This window comes from Neltuma alba, unplaced genomic scaffold (assembly GCF_004799145.2).
Source record: "Neltuma alba isolate B1F8T4 unplaced genomic scaffold, ASM479914v2 tig00005084_pilon, whole genome shotgun sequence".
Lineage (NCBI taxonomy): Eukaryota > Viridiplantae > Streptophyta > Magnoliopsida > Fabales > Fabaceae > Neltuma > Neltuma alba.
The window spans coordinates 344,899-363,243 of NW_021633971.1; the positions used below are offsets into that span (position 1 = coordinate 344,899).

The 18,345-nt window shown below is 37.9% G+C and overlaps 3 protein-coding genes across 4 annotated transcripts; 1 reads left to right on the forward strand and 2 right to left on the reverse strand.

The window, feature by feature from the left end:
- The first annotated feature begins 1,108 nt into the window (after nucleotides 1-1,108).
- LOC114746679 (protein phosphatase 2C 57) lies at nucleotides 1,109-4,680 on the forward strand. 2 transcript variants are annotated; one of them, XM_028934926.1, is made up of 11 exons: nucleotides 1,122-1,547; nucleotides 2,343-2,471; nucleotides 2,581-2,677; nucleotides 2,840-2,950; nucleotides 3,036-3,115; nucleotides 3,231-3,284; nucleotides 3,753-3,869; nucleotides 3,954-4,008; nucleotides 4,113-4,145; nucleotides 4,241-4,287; nucleotides 4,404-4,680. In XM_028934926.1, the coding sequence occupies exons 1-11, from the start codon at nucleotides 1,237-1,239 to the stop codon at nucleotides 4,522-4,524; spliced, it is 1,155 nt and encodes a 384-aa protein (XP_028790759.1). In that variant the 5' UTR covers nucleotides 1,122-1,236; the 3' UTR covers nucleotides 4,525-4,680. The 2 variants fall into 2 exon arrangements, with proteins under 2 accessions (XP_028790758.1, XP_028790759.1); XM_028934925.1 differs by having other exon boundaries at nucleotides 1,109-1,547; nucleotides 3,753-4,008.
- A 1,077-nt stretch (nucleotides 4,681-5,757) lies between these two features.
- On the reverse strand, nucleotides 5,758-6,644 carry LOC114746646 (uncharacterized). Its single transcript, XM_028934877.1, has 3 exons — nucleotides 6,521-6,644; nucleotides 6,364-6,419; nucleotides 5,758-6,217 (listed from the first exon to the last, which is right to left on the reverse strand). The coding sequence occupies exons 1-3, from the start codon at nucleotides 6,588-6,590 to the stop codon at nucleotides 6,107-6,109; spliced, it is 237 nt and encodes a 78-aa protein (XP_028790710.1). The 5' UTR covers nucleotides 6,591-6,644; the 3' UTR covers nucleotides 5,758-6,106.
- Nucleotides 6,645-9,876: 3,232 nt separating this feature from the next.
- Nucleotides 9,877-14,422, reverse strand: LOC114746707 (acyl-CoA-binding domain-containing protein 1). Its single transcript, XM_028934975.1, has 6 exons — nucleotides 13,684-14,422; nucleotides 12,990-13,095; nucleotides 12,727-12,839; nucleotides 11,706-11,797; nucleotides 10,795-10,892; nucleotides 9,877-10,387 (listed from the first exon to the last, which is right to left on the reverse strand). The coding sequence occupies exons 1-6, from the start codon at nucleotides 14,184-14,186 to the stop codon at nucleotides 10,217-10,219; spliced, it is 1,083 nt and encodes a 360-aa protein (XP_028790808.1). The 5' UTR covers nucleotides 14,187-14,422; the 3' UTR covers nucleotides 9,877-10,216.
- Nucleotides 14,423-18,345: the final 3,923 nt, after the last annotated feature.

The following is an 18,345-nucleotide window of genomic DNA, read 5'->3' on the forward strand; positions in this document are numbered from 1 at the left end:
AAATATAGAATTTTAATTGAATTTATCCCCTTAATTTTATAATTTTTTATTCAAGGTGAACAAGGTTATATATTAGACAATGGGTGCGTTGGCGTGAAAGTCAAACCCAGGCCACAAGCCCCATTAACTTTCACGAACATGCTAATTATGAAGAATGTAAAAATATTAGAATAAATTACTACTACCTCTGATTCTAATTATAAGAGCTAGTTGACTAATTTGATAAGATTAAGAAAGTAAGTTGAGTTAGTTATTTGTCCTAAATAGGTGTTGTTTTTTTCTAAAATATCATTACTAATCAAATGTATTGACTAGAACTATCATTGTTAGAAGAACTATTTTGGAAAAAAAAGTATAAATATGAGAGACAAAGTAGATTGGGATCTTATATTTAGGATCAAAATAAAAAAAAAGATCTTATATTAAAGACCGGAAATAGCATTTCATATGACTCTGCCTCTAACCTCATTATCACTGGCAAAGCAGCTTCTTCATGTTGATGTTGTTCATTTTATTAACAGTTTACCGGTCAAAGTAAGAACATGCTCGGCTTTGGGGTTACGAGCCAGGACCACACTCCCCAGGCCCAGACATGGCATCTGCTTCTCAGCTCCAAGTCTCATATCCCGCCACATCAGCTTGGTTGGTTCCTCCTTCTCACCGAACTCATTTTAATTATTTATCCTGTGTTTGGGGTATTTGATAGTACCGAAGTACTTTAAAAAAATATTTTAACATAAATTAAAATAATTTTTATATATTTATTGGGAACATTTTAAAATTATTTTTGAAAAGTTATTTTAAACTGTATTTATTACTTCTTACAGAGATATAAGAGGATATTTAGATGAAAATCAAATTATAATTTTAAAAATAATTTTACAGAGTTAAAAGTAAATATTTAATAAGAATTTTGTATAAAAATATTTGTTTTCAAAGTGATTCCACCCCACGGTCTTAAAACGAATGGATTTTAAAACGTCATCAGCTAAGCTCAGCGTACTATAACAAGGGTGTAGACGTGTAGTTACTACCGGAGCTCGGGGCAAAAAAGTACGGGGATTTAGCTGCAGGCTAAGGCTTATCGCTTGAAGAGAAGCCAACGTCGCGAAGAATCCCGTTTCATCAGATTTTGAGGGAATCTGAGCCACTAAAATAGCCTGAGGCCTTTAACAGCTCGCTTATCCTCCACATCCACCATCTCAGCTTCGCTCTTCCCTGTGCTTCTCTTCTCTGATGGCACTGTCAAGCCCACACATCCAAAGATTACTCGTCACCAAACTCCATGGCCGTTCCACCTCCAGTAATGGCATCCGCAGAAACAGCGTCGCCAATACGAGCAGAGGCCGCTGCTGCTCCGCCATAGCCATCGATACTCCTTCGTCTTTTTCGGACGTGGCAGGCATCCGATGGGGATCCATTGCTTTGCAGGGTCTTCGCGAAGAGATGGAAGATGACATTGTTGTTCGTCCTGATGGCCTCCATGGCTTCTCTTTTGCAGCTGTGTTTGATGGCCATGGAGGATTTTCGTCTGTCGAGTTTCTCAGGTTTTACAACCTCCTACCCCAACAAACAAAATCGGGGAGATTATATATCCAGTTTCAACTTCGTACTTTTATGGCAATTTCAAAGTCTTCCTGCTTGTTTGCATGCCTGTCGCATTAGATCATTCAACTGACGCTGTAGTAAATTAAAGCGTAAAACTCTAAATTGATGCTGTATGCCAGACTTGATTATATTGGACGTTTGTTGAAAATAATATAGAAGTTTACAGGAGGTTTTAACTCTATCGGTCCCCAAAGTTTCTCTCGGTTTTACATTTGGTTTTTATTTATAGTGAAGATTTTTGTAACTACTTCCTTCTTTTCTCAGGTTCAAATAATTTTCACTTGAAATCTGTCATTAACCTTCCAGTAGTTTCCATTTAAAGCAATCTCGCTTTATCTCAGCACTTTAAACATGCATAATTTATGCCAATAAAAGGGATAAGAAAAAGAAAATGAAGTGGCGTGTGATGTCACCTAGTTTATGAGCATCAGAGTATAAAATAATATCCAAGTCTTATTCCATTGGTAAGCATTGCAGATTTGCAGTGACTGAACCTTTAGATTGTGGACAAGGGTCAGTCTTGGTTTCTGCAATATTTTACTGCAGCTGAATTCTTCCCATCAAAACTTTTTTTATAAACTCTGACCTATACAGTCAGTTTTTACTGTGCTGTAGGAACACGTGATCACTTTTTGTTTCTGACTCCAATAGATGAATTATATACTTCACCAACTACTTATGGGTTACGCAATTCTTAGTATACTCTGAATTATTGGTTTGTGTTCCAACTACAGGGAAGAACTGTACAAGGAGTGTCTTGCAGCTTTACATGGTGGGTTAATATTGGATAGGGAAGATTTCCAGGCCATTAAAGCAGCATTAGAGGAGGCATTTGTCAATGCCGACACAAGTTTGTTAAAACGGTAAGCCATTACAAAAATCTACCATGATGTTTAAGCTTGAGCAATCGCTATATGATTGTAGATTTGGTATTACTGCATTGAAGGTTTAGAAAGTGTTTCACTTTTAAAGGCTTGAAATGAATGAAGATGAATCTGGCGCTACAGCAACTGCAATGTTCGTCAGAGATGATGTGCTTCTCATTTCGCATTTAGGTGACTCATCTGCGGTATGTGTCACACATCCTTGCGGATGTGGTGCTTGCTCGCCTAATCTGAATCGAGCTGTTGATGGAAAGAGTAATGCTTTTCAGTCAGTTTCCAAGAAGTTTAGAGTCTCTTGGGAACTGAAAGTGTTTTGGATTTTCATCCAAGTTCACTTGTTGATGCAGGTTCTAAGCCGGGCTGGTAGAGCGGAAGAGCTGACTAGTCCCCACCGACCATATGGGAGCAATAAATTCTCTCTTCAAGAAATTAAAAGAATCAGAGAAGCAGGTGGATGGGTGTGTTTTCCTAGTTCCTTCTTTTCCCCACATGTTTTGGCCAATTTAATTATAAACTACAAATATTAATGGTGTTTTTCTGTAGATTGTCAATGGGAGAATTTGTGGAGACATTGCTGTATCTCGTGCATTTGGGGATGTAAGATTCAAAACAAAGAAGAATGAGTATGGTCCTTCAACACTGTATTATTTGATCTGTTATAAAGGCGCTAACTTTTCTTATTTGTGGTCTATTGCTTAATGTGTTTCCTAATGGTTATCTGCCCTTTGCATGTGGAAGAATGCTGAGAAAAGGGACCGAGGAAGGAAGATGGTCAGAAAAATTTGCTTCTCGGTTGGTAATCTTATGCATGTCTTATCTATCATTTCTTAGTCGGTTCAATTAAATTAACATATATTGCTTCTCTGTGTGTGTGTGTGTGTGTGTGATTGTAAGAGTAAGAAAGGTTCAAATCTGCATTTTATTCGTCAAATCCAGAGAAATGAGTAGGATGTTATTAACTAATTATGTTGTCAATTAAAAATTTTCAGCCTAAATTCAGGTTCTACTTTGGGAAACTGTTTCAAATTGTCTCATCCACTGAAAGATTCATGAGAAAAAATGTCTTTACAGTTTTCAGCTTTGATCAATCAGTTAGGTGACATGAGCTCATTCTGTAGCAAACATAGAGGACAAGTAACGCAAGTTTTGTTCCTTGTCTGTTTTCTTGAATTGTAACATCATATTTAAATTCACTCCCTTAAAGATTTCATCTTTTGGAATTTGGGCGCGAGGATTTAATTTTTCAATAATTTTTTCCAGTGTACAGCTCAACAGAGACCTAATCATTGCATGCCCTGATATTAATCAAGTACATCTTGGCTCGGATGCAGAATTTATAGTATTGGCATCTGATGGCTTATGGGACTACATGAAAAGGTCTAAGTTACATAAATGGTCATTTTCTTATAATGTCTCTTTAAGAGAGGAGAAATCACCTTCTCCTTCTTCCTACCATTTCAGCTCAGAAGCAGTTTCATTTGTGAGGAATCAACTTCGGGAACATGGTGATATTCAGGTAACACATCATTCACCAAACTTGAGGATAAGAACCTTCGCACTTATGCTTGGTTATGAAGCCACTGAAGGTGCAGCAATAACCCTCGCTTTCCCTTATTTCAGCTTGCCTGCGAAGCTCTTGCACGAGCAGCTCTGGTAAGTGTTATAAAATTTCGTGGCTGTTGTTATTCTGAAATTTCGCGTTGAAAATTTACCAGTTGTGGTTTTAACATTAACTCTATATTTTGCAGGATCGACGCACACAGGATAACATTAGCATCATAATTGCTGATTTAGGGTATGGATCTTCTCACCGATAAATGACCTTGATTATTAAGTTCTAATTAATTTACTTGAATCAGAATCGCAAGTCTTATAATTTACTCTTATTAAGTATGGTTGTCTTTGGAATAGGCGGACAGATTGGCGGAACTTGCCACTTCAGCAGCAAAACGTTATTTATGAGGCGGTCCAAGCTTTAGCCACCATTGGAATAGTGTCACTTGGAATTTGGTTTTCATCCCAGATTTTATGAATGGAAGAAGATTAGTCGTCAATGTATATAAACAGACACATAGATTTTTAGACTTCTTGCCTGTATAACCTAATTGTACATTCTCACTTCTTGAAATCTACTTGGTTTAAGACACAGAGCGTCATTGTTATATTCTGATGCTAAAATTCGATTCTCGTTTTGCATGTGTGGGCATTTTTAGCGTTTCCGTCGCGCTTCTACGTCCATTTACATTTGGCCCTACGCTTCTGTAATCAAGTCTTCTCCTATTCTTCTGATGCACGCTCCAAGAAAATGCTTCTTCCTCCCATTGTCAAGAAGGGTTTTTCTCCTGTGTCTCATGTAAATGATATGAACACACAGACACACACACACCTATTTATATATAAGATGTTATTAAACTCGCAACCTCCTATTCTCAGGAGTAATAGCGAAGTCTTGAACCGGTGATTCAACCCAATTTATACCTATTGTCGACTAGGATTTGAAAGTAAAGAAAGAGCATCTTATATTCCCTGTTGCATGTAGATAATTTGAATGAGCATTAACATTTATGATTGAGCTTTTTGTAAATTTTGAAACAAGTAAGAAAATCGTTTTTATCATGCTGGTTTTTATGAAACGCGACTGTATTGAAGAACTGGAGAAACTCCACTCTTACGCTTGAAAGTGCCCCTCTAAAATAAAAAGTAACGTTCAGGCCATGAGACCGGCACAATTTTGCAGGTTCAAGCTCTGGAAAGAATTTTTCAAGCCAAGATATAGGCATATAGCAAATAGGAATTATTACTCTTCACCTATTTCACAGAAGACATCTCGGCTAGCAACGCCCTAAAAATTATTTTCAAAAAACAGCTTCAAATTGTGGTATGCAGAGTATTCCATCCACGGCACCTTTGACGAGGATTGTGCCAAATTTTTTTCTTTCTGATATAACTTTTTCCTTTTTTTGTTTTTTTTACCAGCAAAACTTTTTCCTTTTGGAAAAATGGCTTGCATCACTTTATATGTGTGTATATGGAAAAAATCGTACATAGTACTTAATCTATATGTGTGTATATGGAAAAAATCGTACATAGTACTTAATCTGCACTTCCTTATTGACTACTGTACTTTGTTCAACATTTTATTAAATCCGACAGCAACCTTCGCTTTTATTTCTTCCTGCTTGTACTTAGTAGGCACGCGAGAATCCGAAATAGCAATGACAAATCTACATATAATCTATGTACATTATATTCTATATACACAATATAAAATTCATATAAAACTCTTTCATTTATAAACCATAAGTAATAGAACTCATTTATGAGACTAGCGTAATGTATAGAAGCCACATCTAGTTTATATTTTTATTCTCAATACATAAACAAATGCAAAACATTATTCTTATTTTGCTTAGAGGTCCCTGCATAAACAAGCATCTGGTGTACACACTAAAAATATCTTGCTTTATTGCCTCGTCACACACACGAGCAGCGGACAGGTAAATTAACTCATCTATCGTCATACGATGTTTCTTAACACCCGAACAGAACATATAGAAGCAAGGGAGGGAGAAAAACACAGTCGAATCATCAGATGGTTAGGAACTTAAAGGCCATCAAGTTCCCTTGCCAGGCTTTCTTGTGTGCCTTTGGTTGGGTCCTGCATCATCATAGTCCAGCTCAAATCCATGGGTTAGCAGCTTCCTCGAGTTCATCTTCATGCCATCCTTCATTCAAAACAAAAGAACTTGTAGGTTAAAAGTGCAAGATCTGTACCTCGTAGTGTTGCTCTCTTAATATTTATATCTAGCACTCTGGTTTATCAGGTTTAATCTGACATCAGCTTAAAAATATTAGTAGGAATAAATTATACCTTGTAAAGTAAGTCGCGAGGACGATACTGGCTTTCCCTAAAACCTTCAACCAGGCCTATATAATAAAAGGTTATAACTGTCATATTTCCGTCACTGCAATGTCTTCCAAAAAAAAAAGAAACAAATGTTATTTACTGACATGAAGAACTTGCTCACCTGAAGATGGAGAAATGAAAATGAAGACTAGCAGAAGAACTATAAGAGAAGTCTTGGTCTTGAGAGCCATGGCTGGTATGGTTTCTCTTGTTAATAACTTTGGAAATTAACAACACACACAAACACATACGTGGGCTTAGCTGTGGAGGGGCAGGCCCTTTTATGCTTACTCAAGAGCAAGAAATGTGGCGACGAGAGCTCTTTTCATCGTGACCCCCACCCAATATCAACAGAGTGATGATGAAAAGCATTAACTGATAGGCTTTAGTCCACAAACCCTAAAGTCAACTGCACTATTTTGTATTTTGCATAAAAAAATTATAAACAGGGCGATTGGTTGCATGTGGTGGACATTACCAATATTTTCTTTGCATGGCTCCAAATCCAGGCACTTTCAACTTGGCAACCTTTTCCTTCAGCACAATCTACATTTATACTTCCCTGATCAGCAAATTATCAGCTAGGCATATAATTCATCCCTTGTGCTTATCTAGTTTCTTCATTTATTTCTACACGCCCACATTTCAGTCTAAGGGAGGACCTTAGCGCTGGATTTTATTCAGGACGAATTATAATTCAAGAGTTGCGGGGTATTGCCTAGTGGAGAGTTGGCCGACTGCAAAATCTTGTCGGCCCTTTTAACATGATGAGAATCCACATTGGCCCTTTTTTAAAAACCTCCTTGGCTTCAGGTTTTCCGTGGTACCAAACACCACTTCAATGTTATGGTGCTGATATATTCATATTTCATCTTTGGTCACTTTCTTTAGTCAAAGGGTGGAGACAGACACAGTGAGTGGACTTCAGAAGAAACCAAAGGGAGAGACAAAAGAGAAGAATCGAATGTAGATTCTCCTTAGTGAGAGCACTAACAAAAGAAAGGGTAGGAACATTATTGGTGAATTAATCCTGCATTATCACAGACAATATCAGCTTAATCATCCTCTGTAAAACCACATGTCTGTAGTGTAATGATGGTTTTAGTGAACTAACTAAACTCACTTTAACACTCTTTTTGACAATGATTTTAAGTCTTGTGGGAGCTGTACTTTAATTTGTAGACTGGGGCCTTAACGCTCATAGCTAAAAGATACCCCAAGTACACAACACATGATCTTGAAGAAAAAAATGCAGCTCGTGTTAGAAGGCTACGAGCAACATCAAAATGAACATTCTACTTTGCATTTTTATCATATGAAATTGTGTATTTTGATTGTTTCTCTGTGCATTATGTTTACAAGTTTTGTATTTGCGGGGCTTCACTTTCCCTGATTGTTTCTTTTCCTTCAAATTCTCCAGGAAAATATTGGGTGAGGCTAATGAGAGCACTTAGCTGAAAATTCAAGCCAGATATGATAAATCTCCCTTATATGGGAATGAGTAATTATTTGCTGTTTATGGCATATGTACAGTTGTTAGATGGAGTAAACAGAAAACTTTGCGACTTTTCAGCATAGTAATGCATACATACGTTGTGCAATTCTATCCACCCAACAATAATGAGAGCGATACGGTTTGAACATTGAACTGGGAAGAAAATAGGTATGATCAGAATTTAATAATTTAATTCATAATCATGGATGAATGCGTCTGATCACTATGTATAGGTGGTCAAAGTGGAGATGCTGTTCATTTTTTATGCTTGCACTGTGATTTCATTTTGTAGATATGTTCATCCTAATAGTAAATACTATTTGAGGGTTCCATTCAATGAGTGGCAAATTAACATATTGCAGTCAAAGGTTCAAATTTTAATTTCACATGGAATGGAATCCTGCCATAGAAAATGGAATTAAAATAAAAGAAGAAAAAAAAAGAAAAGAAAAGGATGGGGAAGATCCGCTGCGCATCCAATGCACTGCTTTATGAGATATATAGATTGGTGGCAGTCATATCACAAAAGTCTTAATTAGCAGCACATTCTCTGAACATTATTCGTTTGATCCCTTTTCCTCTCCATAATTTAGGCGCATTGTAATCTAAGAATAATAGAGACTCCACTTATGTATATAGTCCGGAAAACCTACCTTGTCCCCCTCTTTTTTTTTTAACTAACTTCATGTGGCTACTTAATTTGTGCTTAGCTTCAAGGGAAGAAAAAGAATATTTGCTGGGCTTGATTATATGAAAGCGATGTTTCATCAGTGATTGAATTTTTATACTCCTCCGGTCCTTAATATAAAACCCATTTAACTAATTTGATTAGATTAAGGAAGTTAGGTAAGTTAGTTAATTATAAGAAATATGACATATTTTTCCTAAAATACCATAATCATCTTTTCTAATACCCCATCTCCCTTTTCTACTTGATTATAGTTGAGGGAGTATCCATAGAGGTAATTTAGAGAAAATTGATAAATATAAGAAATGGTTCTTATATTTAGGATCAAAACCAACTTAACAATTGAGTCTTATATTAAGGATCGGAGGAGTATTTATAGTTCATCTAATATTTGATTATTACATCTATGGCCGATCCTGTGACCCTTTATGTCCACATCGTATTAATCACACATATCATGAAAAGGCGGGCATCAATATTTGACTATTGACAATTTTGTTTTATTTTTCTTACCTTCAAAAAAAAAAAAGAGCGTTAGATTTCAATGCATTTTATGCCAAACCATGTGCAAGACTGAATAAAGATTGGGAAACCACCTTAGGGGAAAAGAAATCAGAGTAATGACTCTGGCATATCCAAGTCAATATCAATCTTGGAAACCATCAGTTAGCATTGTGAAACATGAGGGGTAATAACATATAAGATCATCATCACATCCCAGTATCCCCCGATCTGAAAATAGGCTCATTGATTTCCATAGCAAGCCACACAGCAAATTTCTACCTGTCTTTTCTGATGGAAAAAGACAGGGCTACCACCTAAACAGAGAACCAAGCTCTATCTAACTTTCTCCATCTTCCTCTTTTACCTTCTCTTCCAGCATTACTTTCTTCTTTTTCCTCTGTCCTTTCTCTTTCTCTAGCTAATTAGCTCCTCTTCAGAGAGCTATGGTTGTTGCCTTATAGACAGCGACGAACACAGCAACACCCTCGTGTAAAACCCATTTGTTTTGCTCATTTATCTCATCGTGTTTCATGGTGGAAAGTGGAATAATGGAACCCAGAGAGTAGCGTCCGAGTCCAAATAAGTGAACCTGTCATCTCTTTGCACCGCCAGCCGGGGGGTGTTTTAAAGTTGATCGGTTTAAAATCTCGACCAGTTTTCCAACTGTCTTTTATTTTAAAAAAAATTCAATTTCCAGAGTTATTTTCCCTTCTGCCTGAAATTTGCACGGGCATAAGACAGACCCCCCCCCCCAAAAAAAAGGAGTTCATAACAGTCAACAAATCACCAGTATATCAATATATAGATCTACGTAATAAAATCTATAATAAATATATTATTCACAAGTCATAAATAATGCATCTCATCCTTTTAGATTTCATGCAACGCACAAGAATACAGGTCTAATTTCGTGCAGATTTTTCCATCAAATATAACCGGAAAAAAGGGGGGTCGTTGTGGGATCTGGCAGGCAGGGACAGGAACATATCAAAATCGAATTGATTATGAAAATCCTACGGATGCACGGGCATAGCCTACAGTGAAAAACATAAAGATGCCAGGAATAGACATATACATCCGAAGGAATTTGCCAAGTGCCAAGATCAGCAAAAGACCTAATAATCAATCATTTACTTCCCCACAGGTTGCATGCAAGGCCAGTTTGACTTGCAGATGTCACGTGACGAACTGCCATCATTATCCTTCAAATCTGGGTCAGCATTATGCTTCACTAAATACTCAGCTATGGCTTCTCTCTCACACACAACAGCATAATGCAATGGAGTCTGCCCATCATCATCCTTCCAAAACAAAAACACGGCATCAAACAAATATTACAGAATAGACATACGATGGTCAATAATTTCAATATGCACAAAAGAAACTTCAAAAGCCAACAATGGCTTCCAAGTTATGCAGCTTCTGCAGTTTTTTTGCTTTTGCTTTGGATTTTGTGTGGGTGTGGGTGTGTGTGTGTTTTTTTTTTTTGGGGGGGGGGGGGTGTGTTTCTCAATTTCTTTACATAAACCTAATGATAATGCCACAAAGCATACAAATAGCACCATTTGGATGAACCCAGAGACATTTTCAAGTGACACAAAAATTAAGTTTAGCTGTATTGCTTATGACTTGTGAATAACGCAACTTACTAAAACCTTTTTAAACTTATATTTATTGAGTTGCAACAGATACGGCAATACCAAAATACCTTGGCATTTACATCAGCATCCCTACTAACAAGCTGACCTGTGACCTCAAGGTGACCTCGATCCACAGCCCAATGTAATGGTGTCCGACCCTCACTGTCTGCACACATTTCAGATGCACATATTGAGAAAGCAAAACAAGTAAAAATAGTTGATAGGCAATACCATAAACAGGAACAATATCGCAGATGCTTCACAAAGTGGCATGAAACAACATCACAACAATACCACTGGAAACTTTAAATGACTTCATTCTCATGTCTCAGAAGAAGCATCTTGATTTCATGCAATCCCATTATCATGAAATAAGCAATATTGTAGCATCGTCTGGGCAAATAACTAAGAGCTCTCAAATTAGTAGGGATGCCTCACTTTCATATAATAAATTGAATAAGAAAATTATGAAATCAATAATGATTAACGGAAAGCATGAATTATCAGCTATCTATTTCCCTCGATATGCATTCATATCTCCCTGATTCAAAACACAGAAGCGAAGTATTGGTCTCACGCTGTCCCATGAACATAGATGAAAAAGAGACCAAAGGGAATGATGATTAAATATTCAACTGCAGCAAAGAAGATTCCTGGCTTCAGCTACTAAATGCAACTGAGATGAGATATTGCTAAACGTACCAGCAAGTCGCTCAACATTCATTCCTTTCAAGCCACATTAGCTATTAGTCAATGCTGAAGGAATCAAGCAAAGATAATGCTAACGCCAGACTTGTCAGGCAATGCGGTTCAGGATAATCTTTTCTCATTTAATTAGTGGTCGAACTTCTTAATGCTAAGTATAGGCTGCTTATGAGAGGCATGGCCATTTAATAACCAACAAGAGCATCACTAATAACTTATAGCGCACTTAAGATTGCTATATAAATTTGGCAAAGCAACAACCACAAAAGCCCACCCTTCAGATTCACTGAAACACCACTGTCAATACACTTGAGCAGATTAGTGGAGTCTCCTTCTCTGGCAAATCCATGAATTGCATCAATTTTTCTGAAAAGGTAAGGAACAGGAAACATATGTCAATGTTTTATTCTTTCCAAATCCATGAGTTGCATCCGAACTTCAATGAAGAGGAGGGGAGCTTGCAAAGAAATAGTTGTTCAGGAGTTAAACTAATAAAAAAGCAGGATGACCAATAACATATATCAAACTAGGACCCAAAAAGAATTATAAATCAAATTCAAAGAATTAAATCAAACAGAAGCTAATCTAACTCAGAGAAGTTAAATTCAGTCTAACATTACCAATCCCAATTCTTAAATGCACGAAGTAATAATTTTCACTATTCTATTAAGGCGTTCAACCCGAGGGTTTAACCGTTTAAGTGCACCCCAGCACATATGGAAGCAAATGAGAGAGAAGAGAGAAATTTAATTACACAGTTACATTCCTTCAAGTACACATCTTCTGCAGATAACTAAGGATTAAAAAACAAAAAAACAAAAAAAAACCTAATTTTTGATGGAGAAAACAGTTGAAATGCTCAAAACGTCATTTGCCCATTGCCATAAATTCAAACGTGCACGCACACGAGTCTATGAGAATGAGAGAGGGAGAGTGTTAAGAGGCATACGGGATACATTTCAAAGTCCTAAGAGAATGGTCCGGTCAACATAATCATAGGTTCGTGGCTATACAGACAATACCCACCCCAATTAATTATCTTTCCAAAGCTGAGTATGCTTAAACAAAAATACAGGTCGATTCCCTAATCAACAGAAATAACTGGTACGAGATGATGCAAAGAACAGTGAGCTGAGTTGCACCAAACATTTATAGATACAGAATCTGGGAAGCTTGCGGAACTTTGAGGTAAATGACAGTGAACACCATACGCATAAATGTAATAAAGTATTGATGCATTGCCATCAAGATACATGCATTAAAGCTCATACAACTTGAAGTCTCAGGAACCTTACAAATCACTGCCAGCTTCCTCTTCATACACAAAAGTGCTGAATACAGGCCCCATTGGTCCCTTAGACTCTGAAGACCCTGAACTTGGGCCTACACCATCTCCACTTTTGCTCCTCTGTCATAGACAGATTAAGAGTTAGGTACAGAGAAAAAGGAGAAGTATGCAAGTAAAGTAACGCTTTCATTTGCTATTTTGCTATATGAATTTCACCAAGTTGAAAAAAGAACAGAAGAAGTAGAGTGCAATAAACAGCTTATATCTCACCAAAGCCGCGCCATCTAACCAGCTTGGATATAGCTCTGTCACAATATCAATATATTTCTGCATTGCATCTTCAGGGGGCATGGCACCCAATTTCTGCCATGCTTGCCTAAACATAGGAAAAATCAATCAGTGGGGAGAGAGAAATAATCCCAGGCCAAAAAGAAAAAAGATCAGCCACGAATGATGGCTGTATATAATGACCAATGGCTTATCAGAATGTATTCCGGATATCACAGGATCATAGGCCTCGTAAATTAACAAGTAGATTACTGCACCCCAGCTCGGGAAGGAGGGGGGGGGGGAGAGAAAAGAAGGCAGTAGTTGAGATTCAAGAGCTAAATGTTTATAGCTTTTCACGGGCACGATCAAACCATCAAGATTACAAATTTCAGTGTCAGTAGTGTGAATTAGACACTTAAGACAGGCCTATATGCCCATAACTGTCAATGCTACGATAATTCAAGCTGCCTACAATTTAGAGTTTCACGCAGCCGGTGCTATGCCACATTGGCACAAAAATTTGAAACAAGTCGAGCAGCTCAAAAGATTCCGGATACAGTATGATCGTACCCCTGACACGCAGAGTAAACCCCTAGAGCACTTTTTCATTCGATTCCGACATTGGGCAACGAAACACTTGGAGCATATAACCAGTGTATCCCCAAAAAAAAAAAGGAAAGGATAATTGTACTACCATTTGGCTCGGGCCGTCATTTTCAGTGCCGAAGGCTGTGGCGTACTACAGGGCCCTTCGGTTGCAATTTTGTACAACCCATACAGCTGGAGCTGCACATCACTGGATACCTTCTGCGAGAGCCGATCAGCAGCAGCGGCAGCCACAAAAGCCGTTGCGGCACTGAAGGCCTCGTCCAATTCTGTACTTTCCACTCCCTCCCAATCGTCGTCACTGTCGTCATCACCGTCCACACTTTCATTTCTCACGCTGCCCTGCTCCGCCATGACCGATTCAATCTCATGGTGCTCGCCTTCATAGGCATCAGGCCTGCGCGCAAACGGGCTGACATCGGGTTCTATCTTGCTCCGATTACTTAGATGGTCGCTGCTACTAATACTGCGGCGAGTAATAGTCAGATTATCGTCCTTGAATGATACGACGATGGATATCAGCTTGGCAAGGAGGAAAGAGAAAATGAGGCCAAGAAAAATGGATTGGATAAGTGACTGCCACTCACCCATATTGATGGACGTATGGAAAAAGTGTAGGCGAAACCCTAGAAGAGCTTATACAATTGGGATTCGAGCGGTCGAATGCAAAATCAAAAACCCTATCTATAGAGAGAGAGATGGAGACGATAAACCCTAGGAATTGACGAAGTTGGCGTAGATTGCGAGAGTGATTTTCCAGAGGGGGGGTGTGTAAAGATATGCGCCGGAAAAGAACGCCCAGAAGTGAGAATTGGCGCCTGAGACGTTAGGCGGTATTTCGCGGAGTACGGGCCAATTACGGCAGGCTCCCCGAAGAAGCTCCAAGTTTATCACGGCTACAGTCGACTTTTCCCCCCAAAAAAAAACAATTGACAATTTTTTTTATCATAAAACAAGTTTTAAAATGCTAAATTTCCAATAATTTTTTTAATAAAAATGTGTTATTATTTATAAGTTTAATGTTATCAAAATCTATTAAAGTGTTATCTGATTTAAATTTTAGTAATTTCTAATTCTTTTTATATGATTTTTTACAAAAAAAAAAAAACAAATGACAATTGGCTATCAACTTTTTTTTTGGCCAGTATCATTAACTTTTTTTGGGCTTATTAATAAATAATAAATATTTTTTGCCATCACCATTATGCTAACAAACAAAGCAAAAGTAAAGGCCTTGCACATTCAGTTTGTTTAAGGACGAAATAAATAAATACTTTTTTGACCTTCAAGTAAATGAGTGCTTGCCTGTTGCTTTTTTATTGAGAAGTTATATCATTTCATTTATATTTTATATAATTGGTGTGATAAAAATGAAAAATTATTAGGGTCTATAATTATGGAATAATGATGAAATTTGTAATGCTCGAATGCTTTAATGGTAGTTTAAATGAGATGCAGCCCCCTGCTTTATTGCATGATTGGCTTTCAATAAAGAGCGAGCAGGGCATATCCCGCTGCGGCATTGCCTGCCTTGCAATTGCAGAGTGGGGTTTGTGGGAATAATAAAAATGTCCCGTTCCCAACATTTGAACCAAAAAGGGGACTTGGGTCCAAACATAAAACAAAACCGAGATGGTGGCAAGGAACCCGCTCGGCTTTCTGGGCTTTTTTGCCAACAATTCGGCTTACTGGGCTTGTTTACTTGAGAGCCCGGGAATATGAGCGTTGAGAGTTGGGTCTAACAGAAAATGTTAGTCTCTCGTAACGTGACGAACCAATGTTCGAATCTCAGCTGAGAGAAGTACCAACATTTAGTACCCGATAGTGTTTTAAATAAGATTACCTCTAATAAAAGGATACTTATACTTTAGCAAAAAAAAAAAAAGAATATGAGTGCTTGTTGTCATTATAATTTATGTAATTTCACATTAAAAACCCCAAAAATTATGGTGTTAGCGAAAGTAGAGATGTGGTCAATGATTAATATCATATCACGTTCTTTAAAAACAAAAAAAAGTTTGCCGAGTCCATCCTTTTAAGTTTTAACGTGTTTCAATGCAATTCCAAGCATTCACTAAACTACCTACTTGTATTAAAGCCATTATTTAAACATGCTTTCACCGGATTCAAGCAGCTCGTTATATGGCTGTTTTTTTTCCCAAAAAAAAAAGCACTACAAGAATACTTTCAAAATTTTCTTGACAGAAAGGTATCGGACGAGTATTACCGTCTTTTTCGTTTTAACTTCTGGCCTTCTGCCTTCAGATGATCTTTCTAAATAATTTAAATTTAAATTTTCAAAATTCTTTATGATAAATATCTTCTCATTTTTTGTATCGGGATGCTAATATTCTTTAAAAAAAACCATGTAATTTAGGGGGTTCGTTGGGGAGAGAGATTGATTTCCCCCATCCGTACTGGCCGGCCTTCGTCGTCCTCTCGAAATCTCTTCCCCATTTCACTGGGCAAAGAAGACGGAATTTTTGCGCGGGCATCAGAGGACGCAAAGATAACACTTGATTATTGAGAGATGGAGAACCAGGGCACATGGTGCTGGTCCTCTGAGACCTTGAACGGCATGGCTAGCTGGTTCGGAGCAAGTGTCGCATCTGCCTTCTTCGCATCCCTTGATCGTTGGTCGTGCGTCAACGTCTCCACCTCTGACGACCTTGACGATGATGACGACGACGGCTCCGTACTCTCCAATTCCGCTTCCGTCAATCTGAGTAACCAAACCCCCGTCGCCGCACCCTCTCCTGCTGATAATAACGACGTCGCCAACCTTCCCGTTTGAACCTGCTATACCTTCAAACTTTGGTAACTCCGTCTTACATATGCTTGTTTTTCCCATTTCTCTGAGACGGATTTTCTTGCTATTGTATTTCGGCAACAAGATTAGGTAGATTCGTCGATATTTCCGTTCCGCATGATTATCCTGTTGTGACGATTTGAGTTTTTGACTTTTGAACCTCCCCCTCTTTTTGGTGATTTTCCCGATAAATTGCTGCAACAAATTTGACTCGCAATGTTTTTACATTATGTAAAGATCTGTGTTTTTCATTTGGTATTATCTGTGCCTCTTTGAAATGTTGAACAAGAGAAGGGGGAAATTGTAAAAGGGTTCGTGCATTGCTAGGATCTTGGTTTCTTTTATCTAAATTTGCCTGATTGGTGGAGGATCGAAATAGTTGATAAAGGGTCAAATCTAACAATCAATTTTTACCGTGGAATGTTGATTCAAATTTGACGGAAGTGATTTCTAGATCCAAGCATATCCAAAAATCATTACTTTTTATACCTTGCCGCCTCTCGAAGCCCCCTCAATCGTAGAGTAGAACTAATTGTTGGTCGCTTTTAACGACATTGGCGTAATGTTTGGTATTTGATTAGTTTTGCTTAAGCATTCAGGTAATATATAAATGCATCTGTGAAGATTTCTCGAGTTCAAGTATCCTGAATCCATCAGTTCTTGATGCCCTTCCAGGACGATGACACCCGGGACTCTCAAAAATAAGCTTGCTAGAAAGACGGGTGCATGGTGTTCCATTCGCTGCTGCTAGAAAACTTAAGCTGCTGAGGCGAGCGAATCACTTAAAATGTGTCATGTTCATCTACAAGGGTGATTTAGTTGTGTTAGGTGTTCCTCTGACTCCTGATGTTGGTTGCCTCAAGAGGCGCATACGACAGGCTTTGTTACATCTGTTGTTTTCATGCACCGTTCCCCACTTGATTTAGGAGACTGTATTTGTAGTAATTGTAACCGAATGGATTCCTTAACACTGTCTGAATTATATGTACACCTATGATAATGATTTTTGTGATTATACGGAAAGCTGCCAGCTTCAAATGCTCATGTGAAGCGATGAAATTGGTTGTGCCAGCATCACGTGATAACCAGGTGATGATTTGTTATTCAAGGAATTGAAGCTTGCATTGTTGAACAAAGGGTGAAAGGCTATCCTCGGGTTCGTTTGAATTTAGAATGAAAACCCTTTCTCCCGTTAAACTAATTAAATTAAATTAGAAGTATACCGAAATTCCACAATTCTCACATATGAAATTATACACAGCCAAATAGGTTTTTGCCCCTTCGATTCACAGAGCTTGTTGATAATCCTGGAGTTTGTAGTCACGATCTTGTCCTTGCTATCACACAGAGATTTAAACTTTCTGGGAACAACTTGAGGGTTCTTACGAGTAAACTATTGAGTCGTAATTCACTTAATTCAATGTAGGAAGAGTTCAGCCTTTCAATTCCTTGTATTGCACAAACCAATCCCTTACCCAGTAGTAAAGAATTTGTACAGCTATAAAGATGGGGGTAATCCAATCCATTCAAACAAGACAAGAGCGGCTTAGTTCTCCTGAAACTGGTGACCCCAACGAGTGCAACTGTAAAAGGTAGTTTACCCTTCATCTGCTCATCGCATCTGTGAATTTATAATGTCACAAACCGCTAAACTTAACCGTCACTTAAATCATATATGCCCTTTTGCCTCGTAAATTCTTACAAACAACACCCGTCTTCCGTTAAAATAAATTCCCAGCTCCCTTCTGTTATCCTGCCTACACGAGGGCTCACGAAAATGTGAAATATCGCAAAGTTTGTTATATACTTATATTCATACCAAATCGCCAAACCTAGGCCCACGTTGTGGAATTATGATGTCATTCGTTTTATCATATGCTGATCACAAGAAAACATATATTCGAAAGAAAATGATATGCAGCTTATTTAAAGCAGCAAAGC